This window comes from Hippocampus comes, unplaced genomic scaffold (genome assembly GCF_001891065.2).
Source record: "Hippocampus comes isolate QL1 unplaced genomic scaffold, H_comes_QL1_v1.1 scaffold142, whole genome shotgun sequence".
Taxonomy (NCBI): domain Eukaryota; kingdom Metazoa; phylum Chordata; class Actinopteri; order Syngnathiformes; family Syngnathidae; genus Hippocampus; species Hippocampus comes.
Window position 1 is genome coordinate 1,573,509 of NW_017805482.1, and position 25,231 is coordinate 1,598,739.

The 25,231-nt window shown below is 42.3% G+C and overlaps 1 protein-coding gene across 1 annotated transcript in view; it reads right to left on the reverse strand.

The window, feature by feature from the left end:
- The window catches only part of scaper (S-phase cyclin A-associated protein in the ER), a 21,153-nt gene extending 927 nt beyond the window's left edge, over nt 1-20,226 (reverse strand). Inside the window, exons 1-8 of the mRNA XM_019876006.1 lie at nt 20,009-20,226; nt 14,972-15,095; nt 13,474-13,703; nt 11,621-11,776; nt 9,916-10,150; nt 8,191-8,340; nt 1,785-1,976; nt 366-414 (exon numbers count right to left, since the gene is read on the reverse strand). Of these exons, the coding sequence (XP_019731565.1) occupies nt 366-414; nt 1,785-1,976; nt 8,191-8,340; nt 9,916-10,150; nt 11,621-11,776; nt 13,474-13,703; nt 14,972-15,095; nt 20,009-20,211 (1,339 nt within the window). The 5' untranslated portion in view covers nt 20,212-20,226. The remainder of the gene's footprint in view (nt 1-365; nt 415-1,784; nt 1,977-8,190; nt 8,341-9,915; nt 10,151-11,620; nt 11,777-13,473; nt 13,704-14,971; nt 15,096-20,008) is intronic.
- Between the last annotated feature and the right edge of the window lie 5,005 nt (nt 20,227-25,231).

Below are 25,231 nucleotides of genomic sequence, written 5' to 3' on the forward strand. Positions count from 1 at the left end.
CACACACACACACACACACACACACACACACACACACACACACACGCACACACACACACACACACACACACAAATAATGTACCAGAGTGGGTGAGAGACAATGTTCACAACCGAACCCCCCCGGGGTGTCCTCGCTTTACGATGGCAACAACATAACGAGGACGGTGTGCTTCGTTTCCGTCGTGCTAAGCTTTTTCATTGATTGTTTCACATTTGTGACACTGAAGTATTTTTCATACGAATATCAACTGTCATTGTGACTCCAATAGCGGGTTCGCATTCCATCAGAAAAGAACTGTCGTAAACCGAGGAGCACCTTGGGGTGAGGAAAATGAAGTCAAAAGTGTTGCCCGTGTGACACTTACCATTCGGCTTTGTTTTACAGTCGCATTGTTTCTCATTTGAAGAACAATCCTGTAGATTAATGCAGAAGTCAACATTAGCAATGATTTGAGCAATTTACAAGAATCTACTTTATTCAAGTTGAATTCACAGTGGCGCATGAAGCTAAATACGGACAAATATATCGGGACAGACTTCATCACTTAATTAATCATAGAGTCTTCCCTTAAATCTTTTTTGTTCTGAATGAAGACAGGCAACAGATGTATAATTCCAACATTATGGAGTCAATTTGGTCAATAATTTGTAAAAATTACAGATCAATGTGTGGACTGATCCATATGATGGGAGTAGTGCTGAACAATTAAAACAAAAATCAATGAACTGCAACACATTTTTTCAGTCAATATTGTGATTATGATGTAAAATACGATTACCGGTATATTTAAGGTTCTCATGCCACATATTTTTTGACAAACAACAAATTCATCTGTATTACAATAAGCAAGAGCAGATTATTATACTGGACATAAACATATAAAAAAAAAAGAAAAAATATTGATCCAGTTTGGACAAAGGTGTTTTCCACGCGATAGTGATGATTTACACAAGACCTATAAATAATTTATGGTGTCCAATTACACCCAGTCTCTATCGCCAAAAAGTGCGGGCGCAATCAGGAAATGGGACAATCAAACAATGCCACAAGATTTTCAAAATATCCTCCATTCTTATTTGCACCAGTTCTCTGTAGGCGTTTGCCTCTCCGTTGACAACCACACCATGTTTTTGTGGTTCAATAAAAGTTAGGCAATATAGCGCATGTGAAGCCTCAAAACCTGATTCAAGGTCACACTTTCCCGTTGCAGCGCGGAGTAGATATCCGGCGACGCATTGCCTACTGTAATCTGTTGAGCGATGGTCAAATTCAGCCGCGTTTGGCTATATCACGAGCTAATCACCAGGTGTCCCAAGACTTTTGTCTGCATAGTAAGTAGCCGTAATCCGCCCAGTGTTTCCTCTGAGGAATTCTCCCGGGGGCCCCCGAACGCGACAATGAGACGGCGTGCGTTGTGGCTTTGTTTGAAAGGAATGACAATAGCTTGTCTCTTGGTGAATGACGGGCAAACCATCGTCCAAACAGCGGTGTTTGGCCGAGTGTTGTCAGAGGAAGATAAAGGAGACAAGGTGTTTACTGGGAATCCAAGCAGCAGCGGCAGCTGAAATCCACTGGCCGAGGAAGCCATTCGTCTTGGTGAAAAGCGCCTCTTTGTTACACATTGACCAGAGCTCACGTGAAGCGGCTTTTAAATCAAGCACTGGCGTGGAGCGCCTCCTTAAAACGGCTGAGGGACTTTTGTTTTTTTTTTTTTTTTTTTGATGGCACTCGAGGTTACTCGCAGCAAGTCCTCAAATCTTTCCCCAAAAATTGTGAATTTTACCTGAATGAAAGTGGCGAGCAGGACGCAGCTCATCTCTTGCTGCAGGATGACCTTGTTGGGCCCGTTGTTGTAGCACGCCGAAATGAGCGAGGGGAATAGCACGCGGATGAGGCGAGGGTGGCTGAAATATTGGAACGGCAGCTGGCACAGTTTCTGCAGCACGCTGGGCTGGCGGCCAGACTGCACGATCACCTGAAAACACGCGCGACTTTATACTCTTGCTCCCAATTTGAAAACCAATATTTTTATGAATGACCTAAATAGGCAGAGGTAAGGTCAACTGCGATGAACATCTTGATTGCATTCTCAGAAAAAACCCTAGCAGAATTCATAAGTTGAGTTCCTCATGTTGGCAACATTCTCACATTTTCCATCCTTTAGTAAATCAGCAGTAGAAGGTGGGTTGGTTTCACCCAAGAGACCAGTTTCTGACTAAAAAGGGCTACTGATGAGAAAATACTAAATTACTTGACGGTGAGCGATGCTGACTCAACTCATGGCTTGAGTTGAACAGGTGTTTTTTTTTTGTTTTTTTTGCATGCGATTTGCTATTCACTCCATGAACTTTTCTCGCGACTGCGATACACACTTTCTCCTAACTACCTTGAGGAATACTCTGCTCGAACTGTACATATGCACACTCTGCATATGCACATTCTGAGGTCCCCAAACTTGTCTGACTTCCAACGTGTTGGCATTTCTCTTTCTCCGAATCAAAGTGACGGTCTCAGATTCACCCACCAATCTTTATCTTCAGCTCTGTACCACGCCGTGCTGTTTTGATAGCATAAAAGCCCGAGCCTACTGAAATGGATTATCATTACATTAACTATAGAAATAAAACCAACATGAGAACTGCATCTTTGAACGCCCCGGCCATCTGGCCAATGTGGCCCTTGAGCACAAAAGCTTGCCCAGCCCTGATGTAAACACTTTTAGTGTCCGTTTTAAAAGAATGTTCCTGATTTTACAAGATGCTTTTTTTGGGGGGGGATAGGAACGTATGCCCAGACAACTGGGGGGTGGCTAGGTAGAGGTTGATGGTGGAGGTCAGGCAGGGTAAAAAACCCAGACTGACAGAACACAATGCAGTGGCATTATACAGGTTGGGGGGGGGCAATGTGAGGAGCAACGTCCGGTCATCATGTCATAAATTCACTCCGATTTACAAGACTCGGAAAAAAAATACGCTGCTCCTTTGATAGTGCGTGGCCAGTTTGAGCAGAAGCATAAACAAAGTGATAATTCATCACATTTATCGGCTCAAGGTGAAGCGTCTCAGGGCTTGCCCTCTGCGGACACATTCGAAGAGGCAAAACAGTTCTTTTTCTTATCGCCGCTTGTTTACAGAAGCGGCGGCAGGACATGTCAATACCCCAAAAGGTGTCATAACAAGTGTCCTGTCTGATGTGAGGAGCACATCACAGTTGACGGTGCCTATTGTCAACTTGGGAAGTTCGGTTTATGTCATAAGGTACGGTTCCATCCAGAACGATTTGGACAAGTGCAGTGTGTTTATGAATTCATTTGAAATAAAATTGTACTTTTAGCTTCAATTAAAAAAAAAAAAAAAAAAAAAAAAGTGAGAGTACCTCATTTTTTAAAGGATTGATTTTTGCAAAAAGGACACAGAAATGTAGGATATTGTATATTGAATCCAAGTCTACCTGGTTTGGTGTGTACAGGGCTAAAGAAAGGACACGAGCAGTGCAGGGAACTATGAAAGGTTCAATCCCAACTTCTCTAATTCAATAAGAGGTTTTCACCAAGGAATGTGCGACCCACTGGTCAAATTCATGCACTAATGGGGTGGGGGGAGAAAAAGCTTTCAGAAGCAGTGCCGCTTATTTTTAGTGTGTGTATTTTTGCTGTATTTGTGATACTTTACTTTTCACTCAATCTGAAATTGCAAGCTGGAACGCCGCCCAAAGACAAACTGGCAACATTAGAGGGAGCTCAGCTCCACGGCCAAGCGCAAGGCTCATGCTCAAAGCAGGGCAAAGTGAAACGGAAACTTGAAAGGTGAATGACCCCCCCGGGGACATAGAAACCGACTAAAAATGTGTGTCAAGTTGCATCCAATTTTGGAGTTCGAACCGCCACCCTGCATCGGGCTTTAGCTTTGTGGTCTTCTCCAAATATCACGGTTGTGGGTTCAATCCTCAGTCCCCCCTGTGACTGTTTAAATATGCTTTGCAAAGACACCAAACACTCCTGATGATGCATCATAAGTAAGTACATCAGGTGATCGTGTTTACAGCCACTGCATTTGAGAAAACCGAAGGTAGAAAAGTATCCGTACGATCATCAAGGCCTCAGCTCAAATCAAATAAGTGAAAATAAAGGATTGAAAATGCCTAGCTTGACTCTACTGACAAGGAATTTAAGAGAAGCATAATATTGTTGGCCCAATAGAATTACTGTGCACGTCACTGTTAATGTACTGCCTCAAGTATCAAGAAAATACACAAATAAATAAACAAACAAATGTTTATCAAGAAGGCACCATAGTTGGCAGTTGTTTTCTTCCAGTGGTGAACTCGTTTTTACACTTGAATGACAGTTGAGAGGGTTTGAGGTTATGAGGGTGACAGTTTTATTTCCGAGGGGAATCCACTCCGAATCAGATACTAAACTTTGACGTTCCTTCTCCCATCTGAGTCCCGAGTAGCCGCAGAGTGAAGCCTGACATTATCTGGCACACGTGAAAACGCTGACTGTGGGAACCCCCCCCCCCCCAATTAAACAGCTTTGCTGCTCTGAGACCTGGCATTTTTAAAACAGTGTTGCTTTTTATGACGCTTCCATGACATAACTTCCTCACTGTCCACAATGACAACAAAGAGTGTGTTAAAGTTAATGTTGTGGAACGCACACAGACTTCTTGGGGGAAGAAGTGTGGAAGTGGAAACTAAGTTCAACATGTACACTGCAACTACAATCACCATCTGCCAAATAAATTCTATTAACAGCGTCAATCAAAATTTAAAACGTCTTTATCAAACTATTGCGCTTTCATTGTTGAGATATACTTGACTTTGTGCCCTGTTGTGTGGATGCATCAATGAGCGGCCATGTCTATGTTGCATGCGCACGGTCTCTGGAATCTGAGGAGCAGTTTGTGAAGTCACCAAAAAAAAATAAAAAAATAAAAAAATAAAAAATAAAAAATCTTTATCTATCATCAATGTGTCTGGACAGCGATGAGCAGTTTGTGAAGTCACCCAAAAAAAAAAAAAAAAAAAATCTTTATCTATCATCAATGTGTCTGGACAGCCTCCTAACAACTCCACAGGAACAAGAGCCGTATATGTAATGTGTAGCGGAATACTGATAAGACGACAGAGCAGCGCCACAAAAAAAAAAAAAAAAAAAAAAAAAAAAAAAACCAACAAACAAAGCCAAGTTGGCCAAATAACTGTTTACGACCGTTTATCCAGACACGAGTCAGCTCCTATGTAAACTACCTTTAGATAAGAGAATTCCAGCAATGCAGACATTGACATAGACACTCCAACTTGACTTTAGGGTTAATTATCAGCTGTCTGGAAGAGAAAAAAAGCCCACTGAGCCATGTGTTTACTCAATAAAACGAATAACTATCTTGGAGGACGCTGCCATCCCATTCCAGATCACCCTGATGATAATCCCACTGTGGAAAGATGCTGATGACAGTCTTTGAGTTCAGACAAACCTAACATCCGCTCTCCAAAAGGTTTGCAGGGATACAAATGTCCTCAGCTTGAGTAAGATGATTGGATCTGCATTTAGCCTTGAAGATGAGTGCAAAAATCACAGGCTGGGTGAACAATCAGGCACTTCCCTGCCAGTCGGTAGAGAGAGAGTGTCTGTCTGCGTCTGAATGCCTCTTGTTTACGGGTGATAGAGAGAGTAACATTCCCCTGCCGCTGACTCCCTACGGTCTGGGCGAGTTGCACTTACCCCGCGGGCAGTGAGGGTTTGCTTGTCTCGGCAGTAATGTGCCGCTGAAGGGAACATTTCAACATCAGGTTAGCGGGAATCGCAGGCCTAAAGATCATGCTCAGGCCTGGAGGGCAGAGGAAACGCCCTCTGAGGGAACGGGGACAAGAGGGATGACCCCACAGATGAAGCTCAGCTCAAGATGTGTGTGTGTGGGATACTGGGCAAAGAGAAGATCTGCAGCTCATGAGATTCTTGCTCGTATTAGCAGACTTTTGGAAACGCGGGCAAAGAGAAAATCAGCAAGATAAACATCTAATGTCATCTCATTCATAAATCCTTTGATGCTACCTGAAATGAACTCTGTGTGCGTGTGTGGTCATTTTTCCACGTGCGCCAAGAAACAAACAAAAAAAGTTTTCTTAAGATTTACACACAAAGCAAGCACCCTGGCATCAAGTGGTTTAACATGTCAACAGCTTCCAATGACATTTCCGCCAGTTCAAAGATTCCGCAGCTCATCATAGTGAAAGAGTCACAAATGAATCACGGTAGGAGATTACGTGCGCATATTTCTACACAGGACAAGAGGAAGTGCAGTTTTAATCGTCAGCAATCGTATAATATTGTTGGCTCCGCCTTGATCTGTAAGCTTTCCATAGACCTGCCTTGCAGACAATGAAACATATGGCTACATGGCTCGGTGGCCCCTATGAGCAGGCCTACATATGTTTGCGCCCGCAATGGCTTTTTGTCTGACAAAGTGAATTATTCATGCCCCTTGAGCAAAGCGGGGGGGGTGCATCAGGACGTATGCTTCAAAGTTCTGCTTTTTATGAGCAGCTTCATTTCTAGAGCACACATATAAACAAAAGCCGGTGCGCCGACATTGAATAAGTAGCGACGGCGACCGCACGGGTCTCAGCTTTTGTGCTGTGCCAGTGCTTGCATTAGCCGGAGAAAAGCTCAGCCTCAAGCTGCCCTCAATATTCTCCTAGACATCATCCATCTCGGTGCGGAACTCAATGGACGTGTTCCCACAACGGGGCCACTGGCAATGCTCATCCCATCCACGTTTGTGAGCCGTGTGGGAAATTGGGAACTAAACGACCTAAAGTCCAAAGATTCAAATAAGTTATTCGTTCTCATAAGCTTTTCACAGAGATCACATATTAATGATATTACTGTATACCAAATTAGAAACATGCATTTTTCTTTAGCGAAGAGGGTCAGGCATGGCTGCGTAGGTTAACGAATTTATGTGCGCACAGAGACAAATAACCTGTCAGTCACATTATTTAATCATAGCCCCTCATTCGACGATTCAATATGAAATGCAAATTGGCTCTCAGATTCTGTACATTACAATAATTAAAAGGGATAAGATCACAGGAAACCCTGAGTGTTGTACAGTGTTGGGGGATTGCTTTAATTCCAAGTGAAAGATCTGGCTAATTAGAATCAGTAATCATCCTATATATTGCTAGGAGGACATCAATGAAGTGTCAGAGGTTAGAGGCTGCTGTCTGCGCGAGTCAGATTTAACGCAATCAGAGGGCAGCCAAGTGTAGCTGATCAGGAGGCGGGTAGACGGGCCATGCATGACAGCCAATTACACAGCAGCCAGATCTGCCGGTGCACATCGCTGTCTCGTAAGTGGATTGAAAGCGGAGTTGTGCATGCTTTCAGGGCCACTACAGGAGTGAGTGGGATGGATGGGTCCTCTCGGTGGGGCAGCAGGCAACACAGATGCCACAGGTAAGGTGTTTGCAATGAAATGAGTTTGAAAACAGGTACTTTTGGAAACAGATAAAATATATCTACTTGCTTGAAGAATACTACATAATCAGTCATCTAATTATACCCAAGCAATGAGCCAGTTAATCTAACCTAATTATTGTATCATGTTGCATTTCTGAAAAAAAGAAAATGCATTAAGGCAAATAAAAATCATCTCTTTGTTCCATATATTTTACAATTTGTTGTCATCAAATATCAGCCAGTAACATATTTCGAGTGAGTGTTTGAAAGTAAATTAGCCACCACTTACAAAGCACACAAATACGTCCAGTAAAAATTTCCATGGTCATTTGTCTTATTAAAGCGTCTATCTTCAATTAATTTCAACAAGTTGCTCAAAAATGGAATTTTTTCCAATTATTGTATACTTAATATACACAACACTAACCACTACATTGTAGTCACTTGCACAATACCAGATCCAATACAAGACAAATGTTTATATACGGACTCGGAAGCCAAATGAGGAAATAATTAGGAACAGCTCTCTGCGAGATAGAGCGCAATAGTGCAGCTCTGCACACTAACACCCAAAATAATAAACTCAATCAAACCAAATTTGTACGGGCGGAATTTTTGGTAGAGCTGGTCTTGGATCTCATTGGTTGTGCAGGTGGTCATAATGTTGTGGCCGGTGAGTATTGTTGGGAGGTAAATGCAGATATATATTTTACAGCTCATTTACCTGGTTGTCCGGGTGATTGACAGTAAAGTATCCGACACAGATGATGACTTCGTGGAGCAGTTCTTCGGCCGAATGCTGGGTACAGTACCACAACAACGAGCTGACGATGTGGCGGAACGCGAGCGACAAGCCCTCGGCTCCTAGAACAGTCTGGGGACATTGCATGCAGTGTTAGTACGCGACACACTCACTTTAACATGAATTGCCTGCGACAAAGATTACAAAGCTCTCAAAGTAATAACAAAGCAAAGTAATAAAATATTTTATATGGGTTGCTCGTGGGAACGCGCTTGGTAGAAAGAGTGCAAGCAAGCCCATATGCCATAAAACATCGCAAAACCAACAGCGAAATGAGATCAGAGGAGCGGTTGGCTGACAGTATTTATCAAACATGTCAGTGTGACGGAGCACCAAAAGATCATCACAACTCCACTCAAGAGTTTGAGCACTGCAAAGTCCATAAACAGTATACCTTTGACGCTAAACACTGAAGGCTTCACACCGATGCTTGCTTCGTGAAAAAAAATGATCAAATGTGGTGTACAAATGACAGTAGGCAAGTTTTATATTTGAAGATCAGGTGCATCTGCCAATGCCTCTGTACATGTCAAACCGATTTGTCTTGGTCACATGATGATACATCAGTAAAATAAAACTAAATAAGGCCCTAAAAATGAGTTAGAGGTCCTAGTTAAGATGCGGGTTTCTTGTTACAGGTGACTCTCACGCACCAAGCTCGCTCAGCCGAATGTGTGTTGACAACCTTGGAAATATGACAAAGCCTTCAAAACCGCTAAAAAAAGCACTTCTTCATTTCCAACACCTGATCTTTGTGAAGCAGGATTTTACGGAAAGATGGCGAAAAAAAATACTCAGTAGCCTGGACATAAGTACTGTAATACACTTTAGTGTCATTGTCACTAAATGCCCAAAGATGGGACCAAATCATTGAAGAGAAACAGGCCAGGGCTTTAACTTGACAATAAACTACATTTGGCGTAATGTATGCTGTTTTGTTAAAAATGTGTCTATTTTTCTTTCAAAACTGGTCTGTTAAAAATTTGTTTTCTGTGAAACCATCCCATGACACAATAATACCGGGAAACTGAGGATCCCTGAGTTAAAAAGACTCAGTTCAAGTACATTACCAGCCTTCTCTGCACAATGATGCTGTCGCTTTCTCCTCCTGTGGCTGTGTAATGTACGGCCCTGCTTACAGTGCTAATCCACTTGCGCTCCTCCCAACCGATGACCCACCGGGATCTAATCAATCCTGACAACAGACCCCAGGTCAGAGGTCATCCGTGTTTATGTCCACAAGTCGCTTTCGTCCCAAGGAGAGAAACTCCACTTATAACAGACATCAAGACGTGAGCCGGCATCAATCGTATCAAGTTTACAGATTTATTTGATCAGGGAGGAGAGAAACTCCACTTATAACAGACATCGACGTGAGCCGGCGTCAATCGTATCAAGTTTACAGATTTATTTGATCAGGGAAGGATAAATATTTGTGGTTGTCTTTATTTCTGTGGTTAAACGCATGGAGATTGTTTTTAATGATTATTGAGTTAGGTGAGGGCATGATGCTTTCTTCAACTCCAGAATTTTATAGAATCTAAGCACAATACACAAAAATTAAGCAACAGTTTCCTTTTTTGATAGCAATGACATGCGCTACGAATAGTTTCTTTGTTAATGGAAAACTACCATCATTGTGGATACCTGGAAGGCCGAGAGGTCAAGCAGGGCAAAACTGTTGAGGAAGCGGATGCCTTGCAAAGCCACCTGGATAACCCCTGGGCTGTAAGGTTCCTGACTCTGAGAGGAGGACTCCGGCGAGAAGCTGTGCAGCAGGATGGAATAGAGCGTGTGCACCACTCCCACTAGGTCTGTCGATTGCAGCAGGGCCGTTAGCCCAGTTGGGTCCTGACGTTTGTTGTCAAATATAGTGGACCCACTGAGGAGGAGGAGACGGGAAATACATGGTCGATAACAGAAAAGAAGACTAATGAGAATAGACTAATTAAGATCAAATTGGATCTCCCGGGTCACCCCCATTTACAGCTCGTTGAAAGGACAAAACCTAATGCGCGTATGGCTACAGTATCAAAATAGCAGCACATACTGAGCTGCCCAACTTGGTGATAAGTTTTCAATCAAATGCATGCCACTCTTATTTTCAGAGCCATGTACCTTTTTTTTTGCAGGTTACTAACTACGGGATGGACCAACAAGAAACACAGACTATTTATTTATTTATAAATAAAACAAAATGCCTACAAATTAGGCGGGACTTTCTGACCACCTCAAGTTATTATTGCAAAAAGGTCTCTACGGCAGCCGCCATGATCTGCTGTCATGCACAGTGGAGGGTGTGTGACCTCTGGCAAGAACCCGCAGTGCGTGCTGATACTTGATGTTAGCCAACAGACCCTGTGTGAAATATGCTGCTATGCTAGAACACAGCCTCTGAATGCCATTATAATCCCCAGACACAGCAAATGGCATGGGCTAAATGTTCTAAATGGCCACTGAACATTCTCTTACATGACGCAGTGGTGGCACAGCCAAGCCTGTTGGATTCTATAATGGTGAATGAATGAGGTTCATTGGCAAAGCAGGATTTTTTTTCCTCTCCCTGAAGCGAGTGCCCATGACATTGCAGTACAGCAAAAAAAAAAAAAAAAAAAAAAAAAAGATGTAATTAAAACAAATATATAAAATATAGTTAAAAGCTCCGAATATATTTCTCTAAGCTTTGTTAAACTTGGGTGCCACAGCATATGTTTTCTACGCTCTCAATCACATCTTGATAGGAACTGCTGTTTGTGTTCTACTATCTGGTGGAAAAAAAATGACTGATGTACTTTTAATCTTCTTACACCTGTTAACGACATGAACATTCTGTTCCTTGTCACTGAGGCGAGGCAGTCATGGAAAAAATCTTAAGTTAATAATGCTATTTGATATCAATATTTGGCATCACAAAATGCATTAAGTTAATTCCCAGTAACATCAAAGCTCACCCTAGCTACTGTGGACAATGTTGCTTTCAAGTGAAGAACTTTGGCGCTGACGTGCACTGGTGTGACTGTATGCTTAGCCTCTGTCAGCAGCACCACTGAACCTCTCTTTAGGGGAGGTCACCGTAGCACATGTGGGTGGGCTCCCCCCAAGCTGCAAGCTAAGGTTTATGGTGAGTGACGGAGAGCTGGGTCAAGTAGATGCCTATCTCTATCGGCAGTAACGACAGCTTAGTTAGCTGGCTGGAGGAAACGATCCGCCGGCTGATTACAGAGGAACCAACCGCCTTTGTTTTAGGAACCACGGGAGTCGTTCTTAAGTGACCAAGAATTGAGAAGACACTCGACTCTCGGTCATTGGAAATGAAATGTGATGTGTCTGCCAGAGATACGGACATGCTTACCGTCCAGTTACGACAAAGCACAGCTTACACATGCTGTACAACAAAGATGAGGCTTGCTGGAGGAAAGCAGACATCTTGGGGTGTTCATCCACAGGGCTTTGGATGGATAAAAAGCACCCATACAGCTTGTCAATCAAACCCATGTTAACCACATAGCTGCAAGAAACACAACAAGAGAAAAGACATGCACGGGTTAGGGGACATTGTTCCTAAATGTTCACTCAAATGGAGCAAGGATGACTTCATTGTCTCACAAAATAAATCCCGAACCTTTAATTCCGGAAAACAAACGCTTCTTGTTGTGCATACTTCCACATCTCCGCAGTGGAAAGCTAATACCGCACTTCAACCCTCCACCCACTGCCATTACTGTGATATCTGCAATTTGTCTTTGCCAATGGCAGGTCTCATGCTCATGTTTCCCTGTGGTCTTTCAGCCACAAATCACTCCTAATAGTGTCATTAGAGGGCTGTGTGCCTTCCAGGATTTGGGTCTCTGTATACTTACCTGGGGTCTTCTTCCTGCAGTCCCCGTATGCCTAAATATTTGTGCTCAGCTCGAGTACTGTCACTCGCCATCACAGCCTTTGACTCTTTGCGTAGTTGTGACTCCAGCGCTTAATTGCATGAATGGATTAATTCAATCCATAACGTTTACAGACGTTTTGGGCAATTCTATTCCAATTCTGCGAAATCAGATTGGGGAATTACTTGGTTGGATGAATTTGGGGTGAAGAACCTGCTTGTATAATTGCATGGTGACTTGACACTTCCGTCCATGAAGTGTATCTCTATGACTAGTCGGTCACAATTGGGGGGCCCCTTAAAACAGGTGACAATGCCGATCTTCCATTGCAGCCCATTCGACACTTGAACCCATTCCAATTGTTTTGACTTCTTCCTCTTTCACAGACCGACTGTGGCTGAAAGGATCCATCCTCACGTTGACTGCTTTGTTCAACGTCTTCGTAATGTTTGACAAGCTGCTTGGTGGTCGCACTTGCCACTTGGCGCCACATCATATGAGCCCGAACTGAAAACATTCGAGGCTATGACAAAGGTCTAAAAGCACTGAAACGAAAACTGAGAATGTTGTAATAAGCAGAAATGAAATTGTGAGCCGCTTTCCATTTGATATATGGCGCGGTATAATGAGATTGTCAAAGAGAAAGCTAAAAATGTTTTGATCTTTTGTCCTTTCTCACTTGAGTAATACATTACAGAAGGCAGTTGAGGTAAATCCTCTGCTCATACTTGGGATTAACTGAGACGACGCCATTTTTCTCAAGCCCTCCCCTGTCTCCAGGGTTACGACTAGGTCAGTGGATGAGAGTGGTGGTTCCTTGCAGCTGCTCCAACACGATGAATCATGGCTTGTGGGAGGGATGGTGGAAAGGACGCAGTCTTCCAATGGCTTCTTCATGGGGCCAGGCCTGCCTTTCCTCATAGCCCGCATTTCTCCATCCCAGGCTGCCTCCTACAGTCCAGATCCACATGGTGAGCTCCGACGCCAGGTTCAAGGGGACCTTTCAAAGCCCTGCAAGTGCTCTTTGTTTATGCTACTTTGTGCCCACTCCTTTCGAAATTGATCCTACTTGAAATGTGTTACTCAGTGTGTGCATGGAGTATAAGTTGGAAAAATGCCAGAATACACGCTCATTCTCACACTGCTCCCATTCTGACAAGACACCATTTGTTTTGTTTTTTTTCCTCCCCAAGGCGGCTCACATTTTGTCAGCAAATACATCACACGGTATGCTACGGAAGATCCAGAGATTGACCAAGTCTTACACCCAGTTAAGAGAATATAAAGTCACAAAAATGTACTTCTAAATAAACATGAAGGGAAATACCTGATTAGGTCTTGTGTGCGAATATTGAAGGACTCTGTGGCGCTGTTCTTGACCTTGGGATCTGGCGAAGAAATCAACGTGTTTTCCGTTTTTCCTGACTCTGAGGTCAGCGGAGACAGGCACCCCAAGACGGTAGCTGTGGTCTGCAATAGGCCGGTGGTAAAACCCTCAAACACTTGTTTGTTAACACTGCGGCCAAAGATGGACTTATCCTCATCCGGAACATAAAGCTGCAAAACAAAAACATAAAGAGATCACACCGAGGCCAACATGTAAATGATGCAAACATTGCTAAATGTGAAAAACAAAACATGAAATATAACATTTTACACACATTTTAATGAGCTGGAGTGCAGACCTCAGACAGGCAAAGACAGATCAGTGCACTGCTGCAGAGAAATTTAAGTACGAAATACTCAATTTTGTTTACAAAATACCCTTTCCAATACATTGATGGCAATTTAAACTATATTAGAAAATTTTATATAGCACCATAAGCTTTTCTCACCATTGTAGGTTTCCATAATTGTCTAGAAAGTTAGGTTTTACACAGCAATGTGTAACGCTAAAACCTCTGACTGGCTCTAATGGCTGGGCTGAATGCTGCCAGTGTAGGGAAACTTAAACCAATGCCGACATTCACAAAAAATCTAATTTAAGAGGAGATTTACTCATAACATAGCAAGTCAAACCCTGTGACGTACTCAGTCGTGTGCACGGTGCATACCAGGACACAAGACGCATACGGAGCACAGGGAAAGTGTTAAACAACATCCAATGCAAATAATGTGTCAGAACGCAAACAATTTGCTCGGTCAGGAAAAAATATGTCAGTTGTAACCCTACTAGACATGTCAGTCAGTGCAGCAACTGCTGCGATGTGTTTTATATAAACCGAAGCACAGATGTCAGCCTCTCTCTCTGTGCCCTAAGGAAATATGACTGCTTTGAATTGGAACTCAGAACAGAAGTAAGAAACCCCTAAAGAGTTCATGCATGTATGACAAACTAGTGCCTGCAACTTGTCCCGTCTGTGTTGCGAGTATGGCTCAGTTAGCTGGCACCAGGAGATGTTTGCTGAGCGATGAAGTTGACTTCTTACAGGGTGATGAAAGAAAAAGACCTGACGAATTACAAAGCCGCCTGACTGACTGTGCACGCAAATACTCTTTGTGAAGAGGCTCTCCCATGTTTTTTTTTTCTTTTTAAATACTGAAGGGTTCCACTGAACAATCAAAATATGGTACCGGATCTTAAAAGAAACATGCATGGGCTATTGCACATTAAGCACTAATAAGAGCTTCATATACTGAAAATGTATTTTCATCCTAAAAAAGTGGTACAGGGTACCAAAATAATAACCTGGACACCGATTTTACGAGGAATCTCACGGGACACCATCAAACAAAAGCATCACAAAAAAGGATGAGTATTGAAAAAAAAAAAGATCTAATTTCAATGTACCTGTACTCACAAATGAAGCCCTTTACTGACATACCGTTAGCTGGTGAAGCAGTAAGTCCATGAGGAGAGCGATCTTGTTGCTGAACAGCACATAGGAGCAGTTGAGGGGACAGCAGGAGCATGTCGAAAAGTAGGTATTCACAGCAACACAAAGGGACCTAACACAGAAAGGCAAGAGCAATCATGAATACATCATCATAGATTGAGGAAAACAAAATACAGTGGCACCACGACTTAATCGTTTAATTCGTTGCGTGACTATGAAACTCTTAATTGCGCACATCCAAATCAACTCTCCCCATTGAAATGAATGGAAATGCCATTAATCCGTTCCAAAAACACCCAAAAGTTTGTTTGTAAACAGATTTTTTGTGAACTGATGATACATTCACACTGAACTTATTTACTCATCAGGAAACTAAACACACTATTCTGCATTTGTGCTTCCTTAAGAGTAAAATTTGTATTCAAAGGTGTATCTCTGGCAATGTGAGAGGAGGCTCCCCGCACAAGACTTCCCCAAAGCAGCAGAACACAATCTCAGTCCCATCTCGGGTGAGATTTTGCGGTATTTCCACTGAAGAGATAAAGCTGTTCTGAGCAGTTCCTTGCGAGCCCCAGGCAGCTTCCAGCGATAAGCCTGTCAGCTTGCTTCTGTATTATGTGTGCTTAAAACGAACTCCAAAGAAGACTGATGCCTCAGATAACTGCCCAATCCTTCTGCGGTGACAACAACATCACCCCCACTCCATTTGATCAGTTAATATTTCCTGTCAACTGTCCATTTTAGCGATTGGCAACATGGCGTGTCCTATCTCCACAGTGGGAAAAGGGAATCTGTCTCTCTAGTGCTCAAAAAGCAGGCCATGGTAATTTCAGTTGGTAAACATTTTGATATCTACCAAAGCCTTCACATCTGCTGCTCGTTTTCAGTCAAGCCACGCTGGCATAAGGCAAGGAAAATATATTAGGTTGAGCGAGACCCGAGTCACAGAGTAACTTTGTTAGAATTCTCAAGCAGCAGCCAGCCATCTTGTGCTTTTCATAACATGTTAACACGTTTATCTAAACTAAGACACAGCACAGTGGCAAACATTAAGTCTGATGCCAACATGCACTATGGTGCAGGAAGTAACAAAAATACACACAAAAATAATAGAACAAAGGTGTGAGCGGCCATCTGCCAACATGGCGTTCTTCTCATTTGACACTGGTAAGATGATCATCTTGGTTTGATGGGGAAAAAATGTATATGTCAGTTTGAATGAAATCATAAAATCACATGCTGCACACATCTTACAAAATCCAAACTGTGGTAGCCATGGACATGAGTCAACTAAAGGGCTTGATGTCACCATGATGAGAACAAAGATTTTTTTTAACTTGTCGAGTAGCCTCATATGACATAGGAGGAACATCACAGAAGTCTGAATTTAAAACATTTCTTTCTGCCAAAAAGCTATCAACACAGCAACAAGTTCAGTGTGTTCCATGATAGCGCCAGTAACAAGTGTACTATAGGCATGTTGTGTGTGCTTCTTTCCAAATGGTGGAGTAAACAGTACATCCTATAAAGTAGACCTAGTAAGTAGCAAAAAGATCATTAGATTTATTATTTTCATGAATGGTAAACAAGAGGACATTTTTTAAATGTAATTTGATTAACTGTATGTCTATTTCCTCTCTCCTCGACTAACAAAATTGATTCTGTTCTCCAGATGCCAATCTAGACCTTTGGCATTAACAAGCCACTCCCCCACCTGCTAATGTAATGAGCATGCAATTGCTTTGTAACGCAGCTAATCGGGCTTATCTTTGGTCATCTCCGAACAAATGGGGAGTCTATCAAAGACATGTTTGTCTTACGCCCTTACACCAGCTTGTACAATGAAGCGTCGCAGCGAACTGTCTTTGGTTTCCTCCCACCTAATTGAGCTTGATGAGGCAGACACCAGATAGGCCGCCCTCTATCCCAATTCGTGACGGCTCCAGTCAAGAGATTTTGAGAGACAATTTGGTAAAGTGCTAAACCATCTTGTCTCATGTTTCTCAAAGGCGTGGTAGCTGACCATTGGAGGCAACATTCCTTAAGTCGCACCTCCACGTTGGTTCTGATTGTTTCTTTGCATGTTCCCAAAAGTGACCAGAGCAATTCTGTTAATGCGCTGAGCCCAGATAATGATCGCAATTGCGCTATAAAATTACAATTCTGACTAAATCAGGAGATTTCTGAGAGAATAACCAATAAGCGATAATTTGCACATTGATGGCCAAATTAACCTCACAAAACAGGGATTAACATTTTACCTGTGAAGCTTTGTGGGGCAAATCCTTCGAGAAATGTGGATGAGAAGTGGAGGGATGACACACACCTGATCAACTTCAACCCCAATCTGTAGCAGCCTGGGTGGCCTCTGATCTTTCGCATGATAGGGTTAAGGTGTGGGGAGGTGGAGTTTTTTTTCCCCTCGCAATTTCTGTTAGCGTATCGCTTCAATAAGAAGACGAGAACAACTCAGAGTTTAAACCAATTTAATAATTGATATGAATTAAAAAGTAGACATTAATGAAACTTATGTCTTTGGCATGTAATTTAGGTTTTTGTAGCATCAACATCAAAAAGATCTCTCAATGCCATTTATGAAAGACAGCAAACATGCAAAAAGGCTCTTTTTGTCACTGCCTCGATTTATCTACTCTGGGATCTGTGCTCCTCCAGTCTCACATTTCGCACTCTCTATACGCTTCTTATGTGAGCAGTCAAGCTTGGCTGAAGTAAACCGGCAGAAATCTGACCAACTTCCAGATCGGGTTGAGTCACCGCCTCTTCAACAGGGCAAATTTGTGTTCAGGGGAAGAAAACGAATCCTAAGCCAAAATAGAAAAGGTGAGGAGGAAATCCAGCTCCTTGTGCTGTCAAACAATCCCTTCATTCACTGCTATCTAAATGACATTTAATTTGATTCTGCTGCTGATCACTCCGATACCCTGAGTGCTTCCAGGACATCGACTCTGGTTGTTGCCCAAAGCTGGCCAGGTTAGGGGGCGGTGGGGTGATCTGATGAGCCGTAACGCAGCGTCACGGACACATTCAAACAAATGGTGGAAAACATCCTGAAATAAAGCCACCGGCAGCAGGTCTAATTTCACAGGATACACTACGTCATATGAGACAAGAGGTGCAAATACAAATTGGGTTAACACGCATGTCTATGGACTCCTAAACCCTTTGATGCAGATCCCCTGATCAAGTTACCATAATAACAATATCTGTCTATTCAAATGTAAGTAGTATTAATCACGTATTAGATACATTTACAATGAGATCAATGATCAGAGAAAGACTTAGGAAGTATTATTATTCAAGACTGCACTGTCGTGCACTGAGAAATGAGTCCATTCTCCTTTTTGTGTATGTTAAATCTCAAAATTTTAACTTGATGCCCCAGCAGTCAACACCGGGTTACACCAGGACATAAGTGAAAGTTTGCAGAGGAATTAGCTCATTAATGTAATGCTAACAGGATGGAACATCCCTGGGGAGAAATATGGCCAGTGCATCACCGCAGTTGCCATCCTTTTGGGGTTGTAAAATTGCTCTGCTCATCTGGCAAGGGGAGGCGATCAATATGGTAGCATCACTTGTAAACTGATAGCGCAACACACACTCTGGGGCTTGTGTCTACATGGTGGTCCATTATGACGTGTGGCCAATCAGATGAAGGTCAGTTACAAGTAGACAGCTGACTACTTCTATTTGTCAGTTATCAGCAGTACTGGTAAAAACTAAATATTGTTACGCTGACATTGCAATATAACACAAAATTACCATTCCACCTTACAGGTATATTTATTATACGTTACAAGAGGTAGTCATGAGCCAGTAGTCTTGTGACATTGCCACAGAACATTGTCCTGTTACATCGTCTTTGTTGTGGCCAAAGGGGCATCGTACTTTTTATTAACATTTATCTAAGGTACAGATAAACCACGTTTGAAATATAGCCAGTGAAACATGAAAATTGACCAATGACCAATTTTGAAAGCTATTGGGCCTTGGATGAAGGGGCGCTGTATGACTGCCTATCATACTTACTGCTATCAGATTTCTTTATTTTGGCAGAGGTTCTGCTATTAAGAACTCAAAGAAGACGGTAGACTTTTCTATACAATGTTACGGGTTAGTAAAGAGAGAGTCAAACCATGGTTAACTGAATTAAACACAGAAATCCTCTGTCTAGGATTCCCCCTGATTAGGATTTTTGATTAGAACCACTGCCCAAAAATCAATAGACAAGTGAGGACCTTAAAAGCCTTATAAATAAAAGAATTTCTCCATTAGCAGGGATTCGGAGACCACTAAATGCTAATAAATGGAAGAGGAAGGCCATTCTGCTCCATTACAGAGTTCCACTAGGAAGAAGGGCTGCCTGTGTCTCTAACATTATCTACCGGAAGGCCTGGCAAACGCCAGACCAACAACTCAAACATACGCTGACCTCTAAATGGCAAATAGGACAGGTTGCCAGAGTGATTGGTGAAATGGAACCGCTTTCAAATTTCTGTGAACACATTGTTACTCATTGATGCATTTTAAGTATATTTATTGAGAAGCGACCATGAACCACTGATTTGCTGCGATAAACTCACTGAATTACAGCAATGAGGACAAACGAATAATAAAAAAATGTGTGACATCACTGAGGTCAGCCAAAAGATACAAGCCACAAAGTGAAACGGTAACTGAATGGTTTCTCTGCATAAACCAGTCAAAGTATTAAATGAAAAGTGTTCAGGAGGGATGAAAGAGAAGCACAAATTGCAAAGAAACGGTAAGGTGATGTCATTATCAATATTTCAAACATTGCTACGCATAGTGTTTTGGAGCATGGTTGAAGGATTTAACTTTCAGGCAAAACAGCCTTTTTTCTGACAACTAAAGTCACCTACCTGCGAATTGAGCAAGCGGAAAACAAGTGGTGTAAAATACACTAATAAATTGTGTGCAACTGAAAATTAAATGCATTCGGTAAAGTGCATTATCCAAGCACAATTTAAATGTGGTACTAACTTGTAAGGAATACGGGGAAGGGCGGTGGGTGAGGAGGCAGCAGTGACGACTTGCAGGATTTGCTCCAAAGCTGATAAGCCGCCGCCCACTTGGAAGGCTACTTGGTCTGCGGTGTTCTGAAGGAGCAAAAAGTAAAGAGACAACAAGAGAGAGAAAAACAAAAAGGTACAATTAAGAGAGTGAAGCACAGACTGGACGGGCATGGTTACATGGCTCTCACGAGGGCAGGAGCCTCTTTGTTCGAAAGGGGCGAGGCATTGAAATTGCAAACAAAGTATAGCCCCCGTTGGAGCTCAAACAAATAGATTGACCCACCTGCAATCAAGTTTCAATAGAGGGCAAATGGCACTGTTGGGACCATGCTTTGATTAAGACTAGGGTGGTCTCAACAAAGTGTGCCGAGTCAAAAAAACAAGGGCAAACTGGCAGTTTGAAAAGTACAAGGCGGTACATGACAATGAATAGCCTTAGTTGCGAGGACACGCACGCACGCACACACGCACACAAACGCAAAAGCCCTCTGTTCTGCTAATAGTTGAAAAACTTTTGATGCAATATACCATTTAGTAAGTCAACAGAGTATAAAATATTGCTCACAGTAACGCACATGGTACTGCGAAGTACAACGCGAATGAAGTGATATGATGGGGACATACCAATTACGAAACAAATATGAATTGAACATCCAAAAGATGAATATAGTCACCCTCTGAAAAATAATGGCCTAAATCAAATTTGATTAAAAAAATTACCGGTATTCAGGATACTGGCCACCTCTCCTAAAATCTGTTACATCCTTAGTTCAACAGATCATTCAATTCTACCCCTGAAATGAAAGTATACATTTAGTCACTTGGAGTGATATTTTAGGAGGTTGAGAATATGCCCAAAAAATGTGCTGCGTAGTTTTTGTCTAATCTTCCTGCCAAACATCAGCTTTCGTCTTTGCACTCAGTGGATGTACAGCACAATCTCAAGCATTGGTTCTCCGCTTGGTAAAAGAAAAATAATTCCAGACACCTGTGTCCACAATCTTAGACTTTTGACCGTAGATTAACACTGCAATGTTTTTTTTTGTGTACCGACTTCAATGTGAAGATGAATTTGACGATTGTTATATAATATTGTTGATTATTGAATGGTGGCTGGAAGGTTGGGTAAAACCAAGGTGATCACACCATCGACTGTATTTGTGTCTAGGTTGATCGGGAGAAAATAGCTGTAGGGGTTTGCTGCTGAAGGACCTACTTTGCACGACTTCAGTGGACCGTGTTACATTGAAGGTCACCCCTCCTCCTAATGAGGTTACGGGCTCCTTAGTGCTATGACAGCGCTAATATCCAACCACTTCACAGCGCTTTTGTTCACTAGATGGTAAGTTGCCAACAAGCCTGAACACATTAGAGAGCCAAGCGCTTTGCTAAATTACAGATAAGATCTTCATCTGTCACTCATGCCAACCGAGGAGGCCAAATGCTCCTCGATTCCGGTGTTGCGCACAAACTATCTTTCCGGTTTTGACACAAAAACCTGGATAAGCATGCCAAAGACTCTTATGCTTGAACATAACGAGAAATGTCCTAAAGACGGTTTGAGCTAGGTTTCCATTTCGAAATAACTCAAGAGGACGAGCTAGAATGTCCTACCCCAAATGCATTGGGTTTTAGACACAGAGTTTAGTCCTTCTCTTAACTTTCCTCTCAAACACGCCAACCTAAAAGCTCCCAATGTGAGGCAGCTCTTTCATTGGAGCTTATTAAAAAGTACAGAATGGGCTAAATGGTACCTGACTTGCCATGTTCTGGCTGGCTCCAGTAAAAAACAGACAGAGAATGAGCTCGGCTAGCTTAGTATCTTCTGATGACAGATATATCTGTTGTGGAAATGGACGAAATTGGCTGGAAAGGATTAAGTTCAAACGACAAAATGTATGTGCTCTCAAAGAAGCCAGATTTTTCTCTCCTTTCCTGTACATCCACTTGTAGTTAGCATTTAAATTAAAGAATGACATTTTAATTAACATTGCTTTCGATGTCTGTAAGTGAATGAAGCTGCCGTCCATTCCACGGTTAGCATTTGCATTGTTAGCTTCGCAATTAATTGCAATACACTCAACACCTAGTTCAGAAACACACGACGACAGGTGGAGCAGCAAGAATATTATATGAATTCATTATGCACTAAACCAGGGGTGTCAAACTCAGGTCCTGGAGGGCCGCTGTCCTGCATGTTTTCCAAGTCTCCCTGTTGCAACACACCTGATTCAAATGAACAGATCATCAGCAAGCTCTGCGGAAGCCTGACATTGAACCTGTTCATTTGAATCAGGTGTGTTGCAACAGGGAGACTTGGAAAACATGCAGGACAGCGGCCCTCCAGGACCGGAGTTTGACACCCCTGCTTAAACAGAGGAAATAACTGGCTTACAATTTAACTATGAACACATTCCTACATTTTGCACCTATTTTTTTTTTAAATTGGGCTGATAACCTTTAAAAATACAGTTCATGATCCCTTCCATTTATTTGGATCAATTTTAACCCCCAAATCAATATTAGCAATAGAGGAGGAGAAGCTAATTTATCTTTCTTTAACAGAACGGCCACCAAAGGCCAACCATTAAGACGCAAGTTAGAAGGATGGCTTCTGAATAATACAAGAAGGAGAATCTTATTCAATTACTGTCCAGGGGTCAACTATTGTTACCCCAGCTGATTAGAAGACAGCAGCAGCTGCTAATTCCTGCACCCATGTGGACAGACCAGCCAGATTGCACTTTGTAGTCTCCTCCCACCAGACAGTTTAATTACATGGAGAGGAGGGAATAGCCTCGCCAGTCCAGCTTGACCAACAGATGGACAAGCAAGTAGTCAGGTTGATACAACACTGAAAATCTCACATTCAGTCTTTTGCATGAAAAGATGGATTCTCGGCATAAAGCCCGACAAGAAGCTCAAACAAAAAACTCTCGAGCCCAGCTGGTGGCAAACCGCAAGAGGAAGTAAACATTTGGGAATTTAGTATAAACTTGTGTGTGTCTGTATTGGTGTAAGATTTACATTTGTGAGTAAATCGAGGTGATATCGTCATTATTTCAGCATTCATACATTTTGTTTTTGACATTTTGGTCTGGTGCTGTTCCATGAGATTTTTCAAATGTAAAAGCGGTCTCTTGACTTATGATGGTTGGGAAACACTGGGAGAAACAACATGATATAGGTCTGGGAAGCCGAGGGTCAACCACACAAGTCAAATGCTCATCCGTGCAAAAAAGATGAGGCAAATAGACTGTCACTCTTTACGACCGAGAAGCAATAACAGAATGTTTTTGTCCCTTCAGATGTTTTAAAAGCACCTAACAAAATACAATTTGGTATTTGTCAATTTAAATGATAAATAAATGTTGTTAAAAAAAAAAACGCCATACTTTGCAGAGCATGTAAATTGTAAATGCACAACTTGTTTTCTGAATGTATAATTTTCTAATGAAGATGAACATGTCAAGAAATGTACTCACTTCTGCTGTCACTGACCGTGAGCCCTGTGCGTCTCTGACCTTAAGAAAACACACTTTCAAAGTTCAAACTACTCCCTATTCGGCACAAGCAGGCTCTGACAGCTGGCATTGAAAACGCAAATAAAGCGCACACTTTTAGGTACTCACAGGTCTGTGTTATTGACATTTTCTTACGTGGTGCATATTTTCGGACAAGCTATAATTGAAAACACTAATAAACACTTTGGGCAGTTTGTAACGATAATAATGAGTGTGTGCGGAAAAAAAAAAAGCAGAAAATTGGAAAAATTCGCTTCTCAATCACGTGGAGTATAGCTAGAATTAGGTTTGACACAAAATAAACCATTAGAGGCCACAGAGGGAGAAACAAGACGGGGTCAGAGAGAGACGGCATAACCTCACGAGCGGTGTTAGTGTGTGTGTGAGTGTGTGTCAAGGGGTGGGGCCAAAACAGCCGTGCAGGAGGGTAGTGTCGGGTGTTGTCTACAGAATTAGCAGAGAAAGTGGAGACTGAATCAGATATGAGGCAGAAAAACAAATCCGTAGGTGAGTCAGTGACATGAGAGATGCTTGTTAGGTCAAATAATCTAAACGGCACCGACTTGAAGAGGCCAGACAGCCATGCTGACGGAGACTCTATTTATTTGACTTTGTCCAGGGATTAGAGAGCAAAGTGTTCCCCCGACTGCCTCATTTGCCAATCATGCTTCCCCACGGCTCTACATTTTGTGAGATGGTGGAGCCAAGCGTGACCATTTGAGTTTTTAAACCGAGGTGAACGACAAGGCCCTTGATTTGCCTCTTTGACACCAACAGCAGCGCTGGTGAGGGGCGCACATCTTCAGTGGCCCACTGACCTCTGGCCTCATGTTAAGTGGGCGGAGCGGAGTTCCTCATTGCCGTGACAGCCTGTGAGCTACAACACAGCTGACTCCTCCTCTCTCCTTAGAGGAGGCTGTGCCAGCCAGTACTTCTTTCGAAGCGTCCCTGGGGAAATACGATAATGGCATCTCCGGCTCACCCAGTTGTCACTGATGGGACTCCATAATCTTTCTATTCTGACGCCCACAGACACGCAGTGGGATGGTATAATGGCGCAAACCACAAGTTGGCAGGAAATTTATGCGTCATTACAGGAAGTGGGCTGTATATTTTCCTTATCATAAACTTGGTGGCAGGTGTTTTAATGCCTTCCCTCTGCTCAAGTTAATGTTTTTTTTTCTTTTTTTTTTTTTACAGTTAAAAAAAAAGTATGAAAAGGTTTCAAATAAACGCTAGCTGGAAACACAAGTTATATGTAACTATATTGAATATAGCCATTCACTTAGCTTTATTGGATACTACTGGAACAGATTTATAGTCATGATCAATTGCTATAGGTCATAGCTTTTTGGGACATGTTCACACTTACATTAGATAAGATGCTTCATCGACTTCTAATTTTGGCACAGCCATGGCATTTAAAGCAAATTTAGCGTCATTTTCAATAACCGGTAAACACCTCAGCACTCCTTCAGGGTTACAGCAGGATCAAAAGCCAAACGTTTTAAAAAGCGGCAGCGAAGTGAGTTCAAAACAGACTGTGCTTTGAATCATTTTATTAAAACGGCAGAGTTTCAATAGGGCAGATATTGATATCAGTAACATTATTTACGTAGTTAATGAAGGTACTGCTGCCCTAGCTACAAACTGTGTTGTGGAAATGC